Source organism: Tauraco erythrolophus, chromosome 4, assembly GCF_009769465.1.
Source record: "Tauraco erythrolophus isolate bTauEry1 chromosome 4, bTauEry1.pri, whole genome shotgun sequence".
Taxonomy (NCBI): domain Eukaryota; kingdom Metazoa; phylum Chordata; class Aves; order Musophagiformes; family Musophagidae; genus Tauraco; species Tauraco erythrolophus.
In genome coordinates, this window is record NC_141468.1 from 46,380,665 (window position 1) to 46,400,118 (window position 19,454).

Sequence of the window (19,454 nt, forward strand, 5' to 3'; positions counted from 1 at the left end):
TGCTATTCTCTTCCTGAATCAACTGAGTGAGGAGGCTCTGAACTCAAGAAGTTATTCTCTTTCTAACTACAGTCATATGCTTCAGCTTTTAAAACCTGTAAAATAAACAAGGTGTACTTAGAAACTGTGCTAAGTCCTAAGGTCTGTATGTAAAATGTGTATCAAACTTGCCTCCCAAACATAAAAGCACCCGTACTAAGTTAGACTAAACATCTATTTAACATCTAGCCTATCTCCAAAAGTGAACACGTTTTCAAGAAGAATAAAAATGGGGTAAATATATGCTGCTCTTCCTGTAATACCTTTCCAGTCTTCAACTACTTTCATGCACTTTCTGGACCATGTACATATGATGATGTATGTGATCCATGATCCAATCTGTATGTATGTATTCTGCATTTGTCTTTTTTTATGTATCCACCCTCAGTGGAATTTTCATCCCTTGAACCCATGAAAAATTTTAGTATCTACAGCAACATTTGCTAAACTGTTATTCAGATGTAGTACCCACTGCATGAAGGTATAAAGATCCTATTCTTCCCTCAGGAGACACCTCCCTCCCCCTCATTTTCTTTGCACAAAAGTGTAACTGTCACTGGCTTCTATGTTATTTTTGAAAAATGCTTTTCATAACACTTGCTGGAAGATGCACCTTCTTTCATTCTAGGGAAAATGCAAACGCATTTGTATTTATGTAGTAGAACTGTACTGTAGCCTCTAAATACTTGCAAACAAGCTTCAAAACACACCAACTACTCATTCACAACTAGACATGGTACAAAGCCCACAAGAAAATACATTTTTAATACAAACTTTAATTCTTGAACAGAAAATACATTTCTACCATTTCAGATTTATTTTACATTAATCTGGTACAATACAAAGCACAGAGAAATAAAAAAGTAAGCATTTTAAAATTCTCTTTCTTAAATGCCACTCTGCACTATTTTTCCTTCTGTGTTACAGTTTTGCATTCTGAAAAGGAATTTATTTATTCCCCGATACTGAAATAATACACCAGCCTTTAAACTGTAGAAGAGATCTACCTAATTAAAAAAATACATACACCTAAATAATTTTATAAGAGTTTTACAAAGGTAAATTTAAGGGTTCTACCCATTAAATACCATCTTAAAGAATGCACACAAATTTCTGTTGAAGTCCTCTTGCATTAAAGTTTGTTTCTACATAACTGTAGTTTTTCAAAGCATTTGACTTTTTAATTCATACTAACACATTGGAGAAAGAAAGGCTCCTTTGTGTAAAGCTTTCTGTATATTAAAAAAATGGAGAACAGAAAAAGAGAACATGCTACACAAAATCGACCTGTTTTGGCAATTTTGAAGAATTTTAAACATGTTCTATTAGAATTACTTATAAGCTAATTCACACGATCATAAACAAGATGAACACCAACTTAAGTAGGCAATTCTAAAATTAAACTATTCAAAGAATTTCCAGTAAGCTGAAGCACTTACAGATCTCAGAAACAACAACGGAAACAAAAGAAGCAGTTGCCTCCATGGCAGAGTTTTTGCTTTTACAGCACGACTCTCCATCTGTGATCAGCTGATGCTTTATTTTACACTGAACTATGTTCTCTTGCGGCTTTTCACATGAAGTGGGCTTCTACAACATTAACATTTCTTAAACTGGAAGATGCATTTTTTAGATGAGACAGGAAGCATATTCAAGAGAAGGCAGCTGTTCCAAAGGAGCAGAAAACTGAAATGGAACAGGAGACACCGCTGAGAGAAGACATCATAGGGCTGATGAACCCAGTGGAAGATGGCAGGGACAGGGAATACACCTGCCATGAGAAGCCCATTAGCCAGACAGCACAGTTAGTGAAAGCAAAATAAAACCCCCAACAAGTAGGGGCCATGCCACAAATTCACTCAGCCCATTAGCAATTAGCATGGGACCCGTGTCAAAACATGGCTGAAGTGGTGGCTCTCTGAGATATTCAGAGTTTTTTCAGAGAAGCTCCCTGCCACCTACACATCCTGTACTTCTCCCAGATCTCCAGCACGTAGGTGCACTCACTCAGGAACATCTGAGCAGCAGGTACCACTTAAGAAGAATGTGTACATTATATAGGCAGGCATCATTCCGTATTAACCTGGAGTGAGTCTCAGTCAATTCCATTTACTGTACATAATAGGAAATGGGTATTAGTAGCAAATGGATGGAACACTTAGAAAGAAGAGTTGAATTGAGATTGTTTGTGTACTGATCCAAATACCACAGCAGTCTGAACAGAAACCTTGCTCACTCTATAAGAAAGTACATTAATCAGCCCAAATATAATCCTATAGAAGTCAAACGAGCATCACAAGAAAAAACTATGACAAAGATTGTACTGTAAAGGTTTGTAATGATTAAACTTTTTAATTTCATTTTGAAAGCAGAACCAAGGTTTCAGATCCTACTATCAGATCTGCGAACTTCAGCACACCCCATCTCCGTTACTTTTCATAGACTCTAACCCTAGTGATGAATCATGCAAGAGATATGCAACATTAACAGAACTTTTGCTTTCTTTCCCCCTCTTTTAAGTCTAGAAAATGACATACACACATACTTGAAGAATGTTAAGGTTGAAAGGTGAACACAGTCAACATGCAGAGGACATACTTAGTGCTAGAAAGTCCTTAAATTACATTCTAAACATAAAAACGTATTTCATAACAGAAAATATTTCCATCTCCTAGCTCTGTTACTTTCTTAGACATAATTTTAGACTTTGAGACACGAAAACCTGAAATAATGAAGTATGCTATCACATTTTTTTACAAATTGTAAAAATATAAGTATTGTAAACAAAATCAATATATTAACTAAATTTGCATATTTGGAGGATTGTACAGATTGTGCTATTTCAAGAGAAATAAATTCTAGCTATTTACATCTGCAGAAAGTCCTAAGAACACTTAAGATGGCAGCAGAAGAAGCAGAAACAGATTGCTGAGTCTCCAATTTGAGAAGCTCTACAAAGCTGTGCAACAGGCAGTTCCATGGAAGGAGAAAGGGAAGTACAGGTCACACTCTCCCCAGCCCTTCATTAACAAAGTTAGGAAACACCAGAACCCATTCCCTAACTCTCTTCTCTCTTGCACCTTGCAAGAAAATATGAAATGAAAAGATATTCTGTACAAAAACGCTAGTCCATATCATACAGGATAGAAAGATGACACGCTATTAGCTGTCATCTTTTCAGAAATATAATCTCCATAATTTACCCAAATGAAAAGCTTCCTCCAAGAACCAGAAAATTTAGTGCTAAAAATTAAGCGTATCAGATCGAGCCACAGACACACACAAACACACTTTCTCATGCTTCCCCAAAAAGATGCATCCTCACTAAAGCAGGTACTGGACCCAGAGTGTACTATGGGCCAACTAAAAATAAATTTCTAATGTCTGGTAATTTATTGCTTCATCCTTTCGTCTTCTCCCAGTTTTGCCTCAGCTGCAAATTCTGCTGTCAGTTTTGTAAATTATTTGAATTTCTAAGCTCCTGGAGAAGTCTGAAGAAAATCTGAACTCTATGGGTCTCATCAAATATAAATATTGCTCCATTCAGGTCAGGCAACCCTTCTCAGCTGTACGTGGAAATTTGTTTCAACAGCTTATCTTCAAAACTCCTTGCATCTTAAAAACACTGCTATTCCAACAGCTTAGATGCCCCACATCCCATAGCATTACACTCCAATAATCTCATGTCTTTAAAGGAAATCTAGAGAAAATATGCAGAAATTATTCTCTCAGTGTGAGATAATAAAAAACAGATGACAGTCTTCAGCAATATTATAGATTTTAGATACTCAAGTTAATAGCAAAAAACTGTCTTGCAGACCAGCAACATCGCTCTTTCTTCCCTGAACATCTGCCTACATTAGGCTGCAATACCAAACCAAGAACATTTGTTCAACTTTTTCCTATTGTGGAAAAAGGCAGGTGTTTTACCTCCACTAAAGTGAAGAAATGCTTATATTATCTCAGTTTGTAGGGAAATTCTTGCCATAGTATAGCCAACAAGTAAACACTTCCAGCATGCATGCAAGGGAGATTACAGCATCAAACATCTGCACAGTGTAGGAAGGCAGATTACAGAAGTTAGCGGTCACACAGTGTCCCAGTTATAAGAAAGATTTACAAAGCACTTCACTCTATGAACACTCAAAAAAAGAACTTTTCCAGAGAAAACAATATACAAAAGAGTCTCCAGAATTTTTCCCTTCCCGTAAGATTCAAGCAACAGAACATCAATAAACGATCCCCTAAACTGACAATTTCCATCTTTCACCACTGTAATTAGTACCATAACATAATTATGTGATAAAATACTACTTTTATTCAAGACTTACACTGGATCAGACATCACACTGAGTTTAGCAGAATTAATGAAGTCAGTGTTTACCCAAAGGGCCCTTAGAAAGACACTATTACCTTCTTTACTGCAAGAACAGTGTGATGAACAACATATGTCACACTTTTTCTCAAATCAATCTTTTCTTCAAGTTAAAACAGACAGTATCAGGAAAAAATTCATTTTAGTGTACCTTCAGTGGCCCTAAACAGGCTTCAAGAACAACAACAAAATCACTCCTGGAATTTAGTACTGAGTAAGCTTTAACTAGTACCATAACAGGAATTTAACTTCAACTGTAAGATTTTGCTCCATAGCAAAAATAATTAGCAAAAGCCACCACTTATTACAACACTTAAAAAGCAAGTTGCAAGACTGCAAGTACAATTGCAAAATTAATCTCCCACACATAGGCTTATCCTAGGATAATGTTTCAGGCTACTAATAAAATGCAAATTTAAACTTTCTCCCCATGTGTCCCCCCCATAACAACCTTTCTACAGAAGAAAATAGTTTTAAAAAAATCATCTGACAGTCATGAACAGTCTTAAATGTTTACATCTTACAGCTACCTAAGATATATCGTATGAAAGCTAGAAAGAGAAAATGCAATGCACAAATAGTTAGACACACAGCACACTTCAAAACCAGCACACAATATAAAAGCATTCATTCTCATTACAAGTCCCAGAGCCAACTAAAATGACAATTTATTAATGCCATCTGCTTCTAGTGCCCCCCTAACAATATTTTGGTAAAATACATGTGTTTAAAAAACAGAGGAAAAAGCCTTACTCTGCTATATCAAGATATCCACAGGAAGCAGCTGCATGAAGAGGTATCCAGCCTTCATTATCTGGTTGATTAATATTTGCTCCATTTTCCACCAGAAATTTCACCATATCTACGTTATCATCTATACAAGCCTATAAAGAAAGAAAGATTTAAGAAATAAGTTCATATTAAAGCTGTTCTACAATACTGTGCATCTTTAAGCAACATCTTCAGGAAAAAAAGGTAAGTATTTTCAGGTCGGATGAGGGAGTAGGGTTTATTTGTTGGGGTTTGACAGCAAGACAGGAACAATTTGAGAGAAAAGTTGCAAGTGTTACAGATTTGTAAAGAATTCCTTAAGTAAACACATTCAAATAGAGTTGAACAAAATCAATAAATATGATTTCCTCAGGTAAATTTGTTCCGCTTTTCTGAGAAGCCATTTCCAATCCCCACCGCAACCTTGTTCTCCAGGTGGTTCCCTTTATAAAACCCCCAGGCCCTTTATAAAGCCCCAGGGCCCAGCTTAGTCACTGAAGTGGATACTACAACTGAACAAACAGCTACGCCACGAAGTAGAATTGTTGTGACCAAGAGATGGGGAGCAGTTTGGAAAACAATATCGTAACCTGGCTTTAATTATAATGCAGTTGAGACTAAGGAGCGTGGAAGGGGATGTTACGTTGCATTTCAACACCCCCCTGCTGTTTTCTACTGCAGCGTATTCTATACTACCGTATATCTTTTAACAGCCCATTAATCACTGCTGTTTATAAATTTACTTGAGTATAGATTTGGCACATGGCAATGATATTATCATTTGTGCACATCTCGTAATTACCAAGCAAACAGTGTTGCCCCAATGCAGAACTACTGCCGCTCTCCTGATCTCCATCTTGACCGGCTCCTATTTTGCCTTTCTTCTCTGCGTTTGAGTATTTTTCTCACAGAGTGCTCACTGAGTTTTCTTGCCAACTTCCATACTGCTGCCCTTAAAAGGGCAGAGCAACAGTGAGAAAAGTCCCTCTGCATTTCAGGACAGCAAGGACTCAAAACAGCTAGACCCCACAAGACTGGTATTAATTTTTTAGGTTAATAAATCAACAATACTACATCACCAGAAAGCTGAAATGAGAACTTTTACTGCTGGGCTTCTAAATCCTTCCAGAGAATTATGGCTCTAATTAAATGCAATTAAGGTATAAATTTTACTTTTCAGAATACTTCTACAGCAGTTAAGACTGAAAGCTTTATTATGTCAAAAAATCTCGGACTTCCTTATTTAAGCAATTGTGCCTTCCAAGACGAATCCTGAAGCTTTCCTCCATTCTGTAGTACTGAGGCAACAGTACTAAACAGCTACACCATGAGGGAGATGTGTTGCTGCCTCATTTAACCAGCCAAACAAAACCAGCAAGAAATTATATCCCTCTTTGATCCCATTTGCTCTAGTTAGGTACAAACCTAAGGCTTTGTTCAGAATTTAACACAGAACTGTTTTAACAACGAGTCTCATCTGTACTTGTTCATCCATAAATTTGCAGCTAGACTGAAACTAGACTGCAGTACACTGCTTGCATTATGTTGTTTTTCAATTAAAAACAAAACCACATTATTGAGTGAAAACATCAGAAAACCTTCCTACCTTTTCAGGTATTCTTGAAAACTGCCTTCCTAAAGGATTTTTTGAATTATCTTTTTAGTCATAATCATCCCAAAAATCAGCAATTCTTTTAATAAAATAATGTATGAACATTCTCCAATAATAAAAACTATGAATTCCTCAAGCATACTGTTAAATTTCTTCCACTTATCATCAGTGTACAATGCTTATATTCTAGTAACAAGCTCTGAAAGAAAAGAATCACCTTTCTTTGCAAGGCATTTTGTTACTTCAGTGAAAAGGAACTAAATGCAAGACATCATAACTCAGATCAGGAGGAAAACAAATTCAAGAAACACAAATGTTTACACTTAACAGAAACATTAACCTAGCCATATTTCACACATGCCATACATCCGTTTTTTCTGGATATTCAATCTGCCCGACCACTGATAACCCTATGCATAGCATAACATTCACCAATTTATTACAAGGAAAATAGATTTATATCAGAAAACTTTAAAATTGCCTAATCATTTTTAACTATAGATCTTTCAATATTACATTTCAATATGCTGCATACTTGTATATCTTAAAATCCTCTAACATTCATAATCTGTGAAAAAAGGATATTTTAAAATTGATTACCACTATTAAAAAAAAAAAGAGCCAGACCATCTGATTGTGACAGAATCCAACACAGAACAATCCTTGCCCATTTTCAAGTATACATAAGAAAAACTGGCAAGACATACTCATAAAAATACTGTTGCTAAGTGAATCAAAAGCTTACATATGCAGCACATTAAAAGACATATGACTAAGTGGCTAAAAATATTTGACCAAATTTGGGCAGTTTATTGTGCCATACATGGCAAGAATCAGGAGAGCTCTAATACACTTCTCATGTATTATCAGAGATTGCACATTCATGACGAGCAAAGATAAACAATCTGTGAGATTATATATATTAGGATGGTAGAAGAGTAACTACTAAGATAATAAAAGAATTTACTTGCATATGCAAATGGGAGAGTACTGGCATTACTAGGTTTTGTAATGTAACCACATTTGTAAGGTTTAAATAATGTTCCTCACAATTGATTATACAATCTGAACAACTGTTCTAACAATTTTATTATGGGACAACAGAAGACACAGAAGCTGAAGTTGATGAAATGGAAGACAGTTGTAAAATTTAAAAAATATGACCTTTGAGCTTCCTTAAACAAAGATTACGTAAAATGAGCCTTGTACCTGAAATATTTTATAGAAAATCCACTGTGGTCTCCAAGAAGGTTATTACCTATCTTAAGGTGAAGAAAGGCAGAGGCAATTGATCCTATTGCTGAAGAACATGTATATAATACATCTTTGTTCTCTTTTTCCTCTTAACAGCACCGCAGGCAGGTGTTTGATGGACCCTATCACTCTCAGCACTTTCCATATGAAAGACACCTCTGACTATCAGCAGATACCTTAAGTCAGAAAGCCAAGAAACAAATGTTATAAAAGAAATTTTATCTCAATGTTTTTCCATTTCTACTCCAATTGTCCTTGCGCTATCTTTGTAGTCACTTCTAAAAGCAGTATTTATCAAGTGCCAGAAGTGCTTCTGTTGTTAAAGACTGACATCCCAACCCCAGAAGGAAAGCTTGTCAGAACAGCGTGATAAACTTAAAGCAACAGCCTCTGAAAAGTATGCCCTTCTAGACCTCAGTCTGGAAGTATTTCAAAGGAAAAAGCAATGTACATGCAAGACGTAAATAACAAGAGTTCCACCGACGTTACAGTGACTCAAAAAGATAAATTCCCATGACCACATCCGTCCCACTCTCCACACAGGGGATAGATAGCCACAGGCCTTCCTCTTCCTCGTCTGCTACAATCTTTCTAGGACTAATCTCGCCTCTTGGCATTCATCTCCCCATCCCCAGTCTCTCCCTCCACAGTCCTTAGTTCTCACCTAGAGCCTCAATTACCACTTAGGTCATCCTAAAGCTCTGTCCGAGTGTTTGGTAACCACCACATCTGTCGAGCACACAGACCAGCCAGCTCCCGAGGCAAGCAGGAGAGCATGGGAGCTCACGCTCAAGCTTCCCTTCATCCCTGCACGGGTTCTGTCTCTCAGCCCTGTTCCCAGCCTCCGCAAACTGGTAGAAAGGCAGCATTTCTGCATGAAGCACTCATTACCCTGTCAAATTTGATGGAAGTTAGCCAACAGGCCCCAAACAGAACAACAGTTGGACAGTGCAATCATATAAACCTCGTTTCCTCTGGGAACTAATTGAGAAACTTGGCTAAGTAGTCATAAAGGAAGCAAAACAAAGCAAAGTTGATAATACCAAGTATGGCTACCTTTTCTGGTAAGAACAGAGATGAAATCTCAGAAGAAGTATATTAAGGCCCAGGAAAGACAACTGCTTTCTATTTGTACAACCTGGACTGCAAAGGCCAGCAAAGAGCAACAGCATCCAGCTCCCACACAGACCAACCCTACGTAGGTCCAACTTGTCCTGGAAATAACACGTCTATGTTAAATGAAACAACATTTTAAGCTTCACCCAGAAATACTTTCTGATCACTTGGAAGGGGATAACCAGATGTCTGCTGAACATGCTAGTTTTTAACTGTATTCACCATGACTTCATATGCCAGTGTAAGTGGCTCGTGATGTAGCTGGCTCTTCTTACTATCAGGTGCTAAGTACATGGGTGAAGGGTAGGCCTAAGTTAGTAAGTAACCTTAAAAATAGATAGCTTTAAAAGAGAGATCTGGAGTGCTCGGTCCTTCAGTGAGTAACCACTCAAAGAATTCAGCAGACAGTACTACTCCCCAAAAGACAGGAAAAACAAGTCTGTATTTTAAAAAGAAAATAAATCAGAAATCACGTAGGGAAAGAGACAAGCAATCAGTTAGGACTACGGTCACATATATGCCGCAAAGCTATACAGTATATACCTTACATTTGTCTACAATTTTCAGTGTTTTTCATCAATGATGAGATCTAATGAGGTAATGCCATCTACTGAGGTTTAGACATTCGATTTTTTCAGTATTTTCTAGAGATTAAAACCTATCTTCTACTGTTACCTGATTAGTAACCTGATTTATTCCACAAATTAAGATATTTTGCCTCTAATAGCAGAAAATAAACATTGTATATTTAACCTCTGTCATCACATTTCATTTTTCCTTATTTACTCTTAGTATGGAAAGGAGTCAAAAATACGAACATGGAATAATACCTTAGACTTAAAGGGATGAAACAAGCCAGAGAACCATTCTGAATTCCTGTGGGAATGCTGGAAACAGGAGAAAGATCTCATGCAGTGGCCTGGAGAATAGTTTATCCGTTCCTTTGATTTATCTAGTGAACCAAGTCCAGTGAGTCCAATGAAACTAAGCAGGACATTAACATCTTTGTTAACGTACCCGAGAACCAACTTAAGGGAGGGCATCCACACCTAGCAGCAGAGCTGGTTAAAAGCGGTTCCTGTTCTCTTCACCCTGGGCTGCTTGTTCCCTCTGCCATCACACACCACACCCTTATAGCTATGCCGACATACTTTGCTGAACTGGATCTAAAGTGGATCAGACGAGCAATTAGAATTTAAAATTGAATATAGTAAGAAAAGGACAGCAATAAAGTATTATCTTTACTTGACCAAAACAGAATGATTGACTGTGATTATAACAAAACATTTTTTTATATTCAGAGAAGCCTTGTTCTGAGATTCATCTTCATGTCCTAATTCCACTATCAGAGAACCAAAATTTTGTTTTACTGTGAAATTTTACCCATTACAAATGCTGTGTTAAAGCTTCTTGTTTCAAACTGACACTTTTCAAAGAACACATTTCTAAATTTGCAACCACTTCTACCATTCTCACTTTTAAATTTACAACATGTTTTAGCCTACTTTCTTGTTTGCATAGACTTTCAAAGGAAATCACAGTACTCACTCCATCTACCTGGCTGTCCTCCCTCCCTCAGCAATTTCAACTAAAATTGAGACAGGAATAGAGGTTGCACAGAATTAAATTCCCTGCTTGTCCTGAAAAGGTGGTTTAAGGATGAGTCCTCTGGAATAATGCTACCCCAGAGCAGTTCCCAGTATGAAATGAACAACTACCAGTTCTACCCAAGTCCTTTCACTGGCCCACCAGTGAGCTCAGTACTGCCAGATCATCCCCACGTTTTGAAAATTGGTCTCAGTCAGCAATGATTTTTGCCTTCTTGAGGAAAGGTTTTGTTAGGACAGAGGAGGTTACAGTTTACTAGTCACACTGTTAGGAACATCTTCTGTTCATCTTCACTCTCCTTGGGGAAAAAAAAAAGAATAAGCTTGCATATTGCAATTCCTAATTTTATTTTTTTCTTTCAATAAACCACTAACTAAGAAGGTATAAAAAGAAATTTGGTCAAAAGATCCAAAGCAAGGTTGAGCAACACTTTCCACTTTTGGTAAGCCACGTATTCATGCTGCACATAAATTAAGAATACAGCACGAACAAATGAAGTGGCAGTAAGGCATACGAAATGAAAACATAAGCCGTATCTAACTTCGAAGCTACAGATTTGAGGTAACCTGGCAGTTATAGCCACTAGAACAAAGGAGAGATTTTTTTTTTCACCTTAAATTTGTTTGCAGGTCATTAATTCAATGTTTTTGTACAAAGTGTAACATATATATGTTTGTATTGTATATAATGTCAATGTCCTAAGACTCACTGAATATTTGAGAACACTTCCAGGATAAAGGGTAATAAGAATGACCAACAAATTAGGTCATGAGATGTGAGTGATTATTACTTATTACTATGTGAGTGATTATTACTTATTTACTATGTAAGGTATCACTATAAAAGCACGTACTTTACATTTGCTGAATATTCTTTTTAAGATAGTAACATACAGGATGGAAAGGTTGCTGTTGATATTCACATCTACGGTAAGACACAGGACAGTTTTGGTGTTGCAACAGAACTTCAGGCATTAATCTAGTATTACAGATGACAAATGTTGCTCAGTTATGAAATTAAGCATAATTTTTCCAGTGTTCATTTAGCCAACCCACAAGTCACAGCTTCTATTTCTCAGTGAGCTGCAGTAATATTGGATATCTCTGCATACTGACAAAATATAGTTTTAGGATTGAATTCTTTACTTAAAGTATGTTTACTAGTAAAAATGGAACAGTTTACCATGCAAATATTATTGATAAACTAGTAATAGTACCCTTTTGCTACAATGGTGTTATTTCGTTTAATTTGTAAATATTGTGTGTATGATGCATGTGTGTGTTATTTTCAGTTAAGAATGACCTACTATTTAAAATCCTAGAGAGGCGGTCCATGTAAAATAGTTAAAATGATAGTTGCCATATCCAGTAACTCAAATTAATAAATCATTTCAAGAGCATCTCATTGCTTCTGCAAGTTCCAGTTTATTGTTCATATTTCTCTCACCCCAGAATATGAGTCAATCTTGGCATAAATTTCAATGTCAAACCCTTTCCCCCACTGCAGGGAAGCATCTCCAGAGAAACTTCCTGGAAACATTTCACTTCTAAGCCTAGAAAATGAGGATCCTTTTAGACACCTGCAAAAGCAGGTGGGCAAGACACTTTCTCCTAAGGAGAAAACACTACTTGAGGCTGATGAAACGTTCCATGTCCATTCAAGTCTCATGGGGAAGGCATGCAGAAATGATTGAAACCGAGCACCCATAAACCATCACAACTTAATGCGAATGCCACAGAGCTGTCAAACATGGATGAAAATAGACAAATCATTCCAGAACTCAAACTTCTCTAGCTATTAATTCAACTTCATGTAAACACCTTGTCATATGCATGAGTATATCTCAAGAGAAGATCACTTGGATTTTATTTCCGCTCCAAGAGGTGGATAAAACCAGCAGCTACATGAAACCAGTAACTGTTTAGCTCAAATATTCAGTAAGAGCATAACGTCATTTCTATACTACAATTTTGCCTTGTTTTCTCTGTTACACTGAAAAACTAAATTAATTACACGCACTTCAGTTGTGCTAGTTTTTAATTTATAGTTAAATCTGTAAAATAATTAAGGGCACAATTCATGAAAATACTAAAAACTATCACTGTTGAGATTGATATAATTTATGTGTCATAACACTGATTTCATGGAGACTTCCCACTATTTAAACCCTAACGAACGCTTAATCACAGTTCTTCATCAGGTCTATATTAGAAAACATATATTTAAGTGGTTTTAGCATGTTTCAAGCAGAGATAGAACTATCCTTGTCCTCTAACCTCCCACTGAGATAAATAAGGGGAAGAGGAGAGTTGGCCGTAACATGTTATTTACTATAACCAGAGATGCTACCACTCCTGCTAGCAATTCCAGTAATGGATCAAGACTCACTCTGACAGATATTACATGGACAGAATAACTCAGTCTAATGCCCGTTTTCCTGCTTTTGCTGAAAAAAAACCCCCAACTATTCCAGGCTACCTAGTATTAGATGCAAAGCTACTTTCAAGTAAATATTTGTTTTCTTTTTTTAGTTGAGTCCAAATCTTTTTCAGGAACACTTGAAATGCCCACACTAGAAGTTATCTCTTAATTAAAACTACCATATTAAATGTTTAATATTAAACTTTACTGGTATTCATTTATTTCAACTCAAAGAAAAGCCTCAAGACAACCTGCCAAAAAACAAACCAACCTGGAAAAAGCCTGCCAAAAAAACCCAAACAAACCTGGATAAATGAGATGTCATGGAAAAAAATCCTAGCCCTTATAAAATTATTATAGAAGAGATCAAACCAAACAGCATTCAAAGACTAAAATACTGATACTGGAGCAGTTTTATTTGCCTGAATGCGCTTTTCTCTCCTGGCTCAGTTTGCTGACATGAAGTTGGTGAAGATACTGGACACGAAGGACTCTATGAAGCAACCTGTGTCTAAACTTCACGCAAATGCGTCTCTCCCTTAAACCCATGGTATCAAGCATGTGAGAAACACCTTCTGCCTTTCCTTCTGGTTTCTTTCTATTTAAAAACAAAACTAGTACATTCTGTGGAACAACAGAACTCACTTTTAAATGTAGATTCAAGTTTCTTATTCAGCTTTATAACCACACTGCAGGTGAGAGAGCATGAGTTTACCGAGTGAAACGGAGAAATGAAGATCTGCCTGACAGCATGGTATTATGGCTAGTACGACGTACAAATTCACAAGCTATCTTGAACCCTGAAGGCTTAGGCAGGTAGGTATGTACAAATTATATATGACAGATTCTCATTTTAACTACACATTGAAAACTATGCCATTTGTCCTGTAGCACCAAATCTGCAAATTTGGGACTTAAATCCAGAACCGAATTTCAGACTCATTCATTTCAAAATGGCCCTCTCACTCTTCTGGCCTGTGCCTTCGCAGGTTGCTTTCTGAGGCAATTTCAACAGTTGTGGCTGAAGCACCATGCTCAGTAGGGCAAAGACATACAACCCTCCACATCTGCCTCCTGACAGGTACGGAAGCTGCCTTTACTCATTGAAAAGAAATGTTTTTTGGGAGTAAAGAAAATTTTCATACTGTAAAAATACAGTGTCATTATGCAGCTATGCTGTCATTAAGTATTTATTGTTATAATTTTGGCGCATGGTGATTAGTTTTCATGGTCACACAATGTGTAACTATTAAATCTGAGGAGGAGAATGTAGTGTCGTACAGCACATGTATTTCTGTCACAGTCAAATTTAAGAATATGACTATCGTATTTCAAATACTTAATTTTTTCATGAGTAAACATAATCCGCTTTTAGCATATGGGTAACTAAACAAGTTCATGTGCCAAAGCAGCTCTTCAATTTAAAAGCTAACACAGATACCCTCTAATACACATTCTTAACCAAACCGATCATCTAGCAAAACAAAAAGGCATCAAGAAAACTTACTAGAAGAATCTATTTACATCAACAAACAGGTTTGCTCGCTTTTATGTTCCTCGGATTTAATTTAACCACATGTGCCAAGTTTCCCCTTTTTCCTCTGCTTCTGACTATCACCTCAAAGCTTTGAGTTGTTTGGAGAGGGAAAACTGCGCTGCCTTGGCAGAAAGCAAACCTGACCACATCTACCAGCGCTCCACTGTGAACTCGTATGGGCTACATTAGTCATCTAGTTGTCAACTGGCATTTAATCTTCTGATTTAGCAGGATCTAGAAGTTTTCATTGCTTTCGACTTCTAGCCAAGTGAAGTGACAAAACTGAGTAGAACAAAAGTAATAACATTGTATTTAATAAAAACAATTATAACCCTTCATTTCATCAAGGTGGAAAAAATACACATGTTGATAGAGCATACTAAACTAACCGAAACAGACTTTCTGCATGCTCACTTTCCTACTACACGTTACCGTTGGCAGTAAAAAGCACCTTTAACAGAAGAAACCAAGAGTATAGGTATAAAAAGGCAGTAAGACACCCAAATTTGCAACTACACACCTATGATTGCTTCATTCAATTAGCACTTGCCATGTGTGGTTTTATCTTCATCATTATACAATATATTAGAAGTAAAAGCATATTTTTAGTAAGCTGATAAAGCTGGTATTGTTCACAGCTCTTTTCCTTCCTAAGTAGGGGAATCCATGTAAGTAAACAACTAATATGTATAATTCAATTTAATTAAATAGAATAAGGAAGTACACATAAAGTATGTCAATTAGATTTATACACATTTTATATGTAAAAAATTAATATAATCACATCATATCTGGATGGAAGCAAGAATTAATTTAGAAGTAAAAGTGGCATTTTGAATTGGTTAAACATTAATTATCTTATCTTCAATGTGGTAAATATATTAGTTTATCAAAACTACATTTTGTACACCAAACCAATTAAACAAAGGTAGTACTATATATAAACAAGAACTGAAGTAGTTTTTTCTCATAATTTTCCATTTTTAAGTAAAGAATATATTGCCACTCTTACTTTCTGTTCCTAGATTGGGAAAAGAAAAGCCATCCTTCTCTAATAAAAATCCCAGTAAATTTTTCAATTTATGATCAAATTTATGATTGCCTGAATTGACTAGAGAAATTGGAAAGCATTTTCAGCTTTTAAAAAATAGTACTAAGTCTTGAAGTTGACTTAGGTTACAAGTCAGTAGGTCCAGGATGTAAGTAGAATATTCTGACAGTCTTGCTAAAATTTGAGCAGAAAATCAAGGACTGTTTAAAAACAAATGGTTTTAGTGAAATTATTCAAAAGCAAATTAGCCAAACTTGTTACAAGAAGCATCAAACAGTTGCTTTTTTTAAAAACTGTAATTTTTAACACAGATTTTGTCTATGCAGTCAGTAACAAGGTGAGAAACCTGCAGCTTCCAGTCCCTGTAACCCTGCAGGTGTCAGGCAACACCTTTGCCAGATGCACCAGAAATAACACCTCAACGCTCCTCAGGGCAGCCTTAGCTTGGAAGCAGGGCAACACAGACATGTTGATAAACCTCCAGGATAATCCTGTTAGCATTTTAAACACCTAAAGACAGCACAGCATGTTTTACGTTCATCAGTAATGCATACACATTTTAATTTCACTTTTCAACAAAAAAAGCAAGAAGCAGCTCTCCAATTTTCCTTTTTAGAAAAGATTGGCTGTGGTACACACATATACACATAACTACATTTAAAAATAGCTCAATTTGTTTCTGACTTCAGAAATATATTCAGCATAAAAACTGAAGAAACTGCGACATTGTTTGCTCTGTGATCCACAGAAAGTTTGAAGGAGTTACTCAAGGGAGCACATAAGGTATAGACAATGCTAAAAAATTCAGTGTTAAGTAATTTCCATATATATTTTCATATTCCACATTGTAGGTAGACACACAGCATCCCTTGGAACAACCTGTCCAAAGCTTTTTTTTTTTCTCATTTAATCTGCACAAAGAAATGGCACTGTGACCCCTGAAAGATAAGGTACTTGCAACAGACAAAGGTCACCAAGACTCAAATAAATCCTCTGCAAGGATAAGATCAACTCGAACTACATCTAAAGCCAAAATTCAATTCAGACTAGGCACTTCAGGAATCCCTTCAAAGTTAAATGATGGTATACTGGTGCTGTGTCTTTGCTAAATTTGCTAAACAGTCTTCTAAAATAACTTACATGAAATACAGTGTCATGTTTTAGTACAGTTAACAAAACTGTTTGTACAAACAAATAAGGAGATGATAGTCAAATGCACTACAAGCCTCTGTCAAGTATAAAGAATAAAAAAAATTTCAACACAAATCTCCCCCTCTCTCAAAGGCTAGCTATGCAGCTGTTCATCCATCAGATATGGTTTGCAACTTCTAAAAAAGGCATTTTTGCCCCAGTGTAACTCAATACTCTATTTTCAATAGGCCAGTCACACCGCACAACTTGCTGAGCAAACCCTCACTGGCTGAATGAAGAGGAAGCCTGCGCTCACTTGCGTGTGCTTCCTCTGCTGCGGCAGCGATCCCAGTCCCACCTCCAACAGCTATCTTTTGACTGTATCCAAATTTTTCACCAGCACAAGAAAACAGCCGTGTGTACGTCTTAACAGAGACATTTAACAACTCATCTCCAGCCATAAACGTAAAAAGAACGTCCACTTCGTGAACTTTCTCCCAAAAGAACACGAGAGAGCTACCAGCTTTGACACCGGACTCCCTCTGGTCTAAACAGGAAATACTTCGGTACAGTTCTCCCATTAGAAACTCATTATGGCAGATTAACGAAGAAACTGCAAGTAATCACGAGTTCCTAGGAAACCACTGGCATTCCAATTACATTGAAAAATGGACAGGAAGACAATAGCCAACAAGTAAAAAATAATCTACGTTTACATAGACTCATCTACAACAGTATATACCACTATATATACACAATGCATGGCATTTTAAAAGGGCCAATTTTCAAGTTGTTTTGTTTTGTTTTTTTTTGAATGAGTATCACACAAACCAGAAGCTATTATTCTACAAAGCAATTTTATTAGGAAGTTAAAGTAGTATAGAGATAAAGCAAAGGAATGGGAGCAATTAAAAATAAAATGTTTAATAAATAAAATTGTGAAAATCAATATAAAATCAGAATTTAACAAATGCATAAAATAGTATAAACTTTAAGTAACAGAGTAGAAAATTGGGAAGGAAAGCTATCAACATCAATGAAAAACATAGCCAGCAGGAACAGGAATACTAAAGTATTTCTTAAATATATTAAGAATGGGGAAAAAAACAGCAATTACATAGGGCATATATATATATAAATAATATGAGAGAATTTGTCAACAAGTACCTCCACTTTGTGTTTTGAAAGAAGTAGAAAGTTTTATTTGCCTTGCATAATGAAGACTATATACCTTCTAGTCTGCTAGTAATACGGGAAAAAGCTAAAACCCCACAGATCACTATCTAACTCAGTAGATCTTGGTAATACAAATCACAGGTATGCTTAGGCAGCTCTCTAGCCACTTCTCAAGAACGTAAGGCAGCTTCAAGTTTGTCAGTATTTATTTTCTAAACAGATCTTGAAATACCTGGGAAACAGTGAAGGACTGTTAACACTGTACCAGCACTGCAAAGTAGTAACACAGATGCCTAAACGAGTTAGCTAGTCAGTCATATTAGATAAAATAAATGAAAAACACACAAAAATTTCCATGTGACAGATATCAAGACAACTGAGGTTCATTAGGCTTATTAGCAGGAAAGTAATACCGTGCCAACACAGTTATATCGCTTCAATAGCTTGCTTAACTTCACCAACAGCATCACTACCTTTTTGCACCATGGAGCCAGACATGATCAACACTGAAGGACTGCAACTGATGCATGCTCCTAAGACCTGGGACACCAGCAAACACAGCTTTGAACCAACATGGGTCCAACGAGGTTTTTTTAAGCTTGTAGCCTAGCCAGATTAAAGCTGACTCCACACAGGGCAACTGTTCACAGAAGTTTATTAGCAAAGACACCTTCGGTGCAGAACCTGAACTGGGTCCCTCATCAAAGGACACCTTTACGTATGTCTCCGCAAATCTGAGTTAGTCTTCTCTTTTTTTGGCCATAGTAGCCCCTCATCACATCAAGTATCAAAGACTAACTCCATCATTTTGGCACACAATGCATGAAAAGCCAGCAGAAATTGAGTATTTTTGAGAAGTAGTTCTCTAGACTGCATCTGCAACCAGCATTACTGTCCTCCTCACAGCATTAAAGGGAAAAGCAAACTAGACTCCTCAGCTCCATACTTACTCTGATACAGCAGGAAAGTAAGACACATATAAGACACTAAATTAATAGAGTCAGTATACTAAGAATGTTACACCTTTGATCAGTACATTATGAAAGCAGCTTCTTTTTCTTCAAACTGCGGTGTCTGCTCCAGTATCAACAGTGTCTCCAGCCTCATTCTTGGCATATTTGTTTGTATGCCATGATGCTATACCACCTTCACCACTGCCACCAAACACTCAGACAGCAGCTCTGCAGCATCTCACACGCAGGACTTAAGGACTTGCCAAGTCATAGCTGTGGTCACTGCCTATTCGGTGTGGCACAACCTGCACTGCCTGAAGAAGTCACACCTGCCACCCCCTAATTCTCTGCAAACATGTAGGGAAGAGCTTATAAAAAGGGCAAGGATACAGCTGTATTTTCCCCATTCC

The 19,454-nt window shown here is 36.8% G+C and overlaps 1 protein-coding gene across 5 annotated transcripts in view; it reads right to left on the minus strand.

Annotated features, from left to right (window-relative positions):
• The window catches only part of PPP1R12A (protein phosphatase 1 regulatory subunit 12A), a 128,538-nt gene that overhangs the window by 76,775 nt on the left and 32,309 nt on the right, over positions 1-19,454 (minus strand). For 4 of the 5 annotated variants that reach the window (XM_086610898.1, XM_086610897.1, XM_086610896.1 and 1 more), the window contains exon 2: positions 5,168-5,298. The exons of the other annotated variant lie outside the window; for it this stretch is intronic. In XM_086610898.1, coding sequence (XP_086467024.1) covers positions 5,168-5,298 — 131 coding nt within the window. The remainder of the gene's footprint in view (positions 1-5,167; positions 5,299-19,454) is intronic. 5 annotated transcript variants of the gene reach the window in all.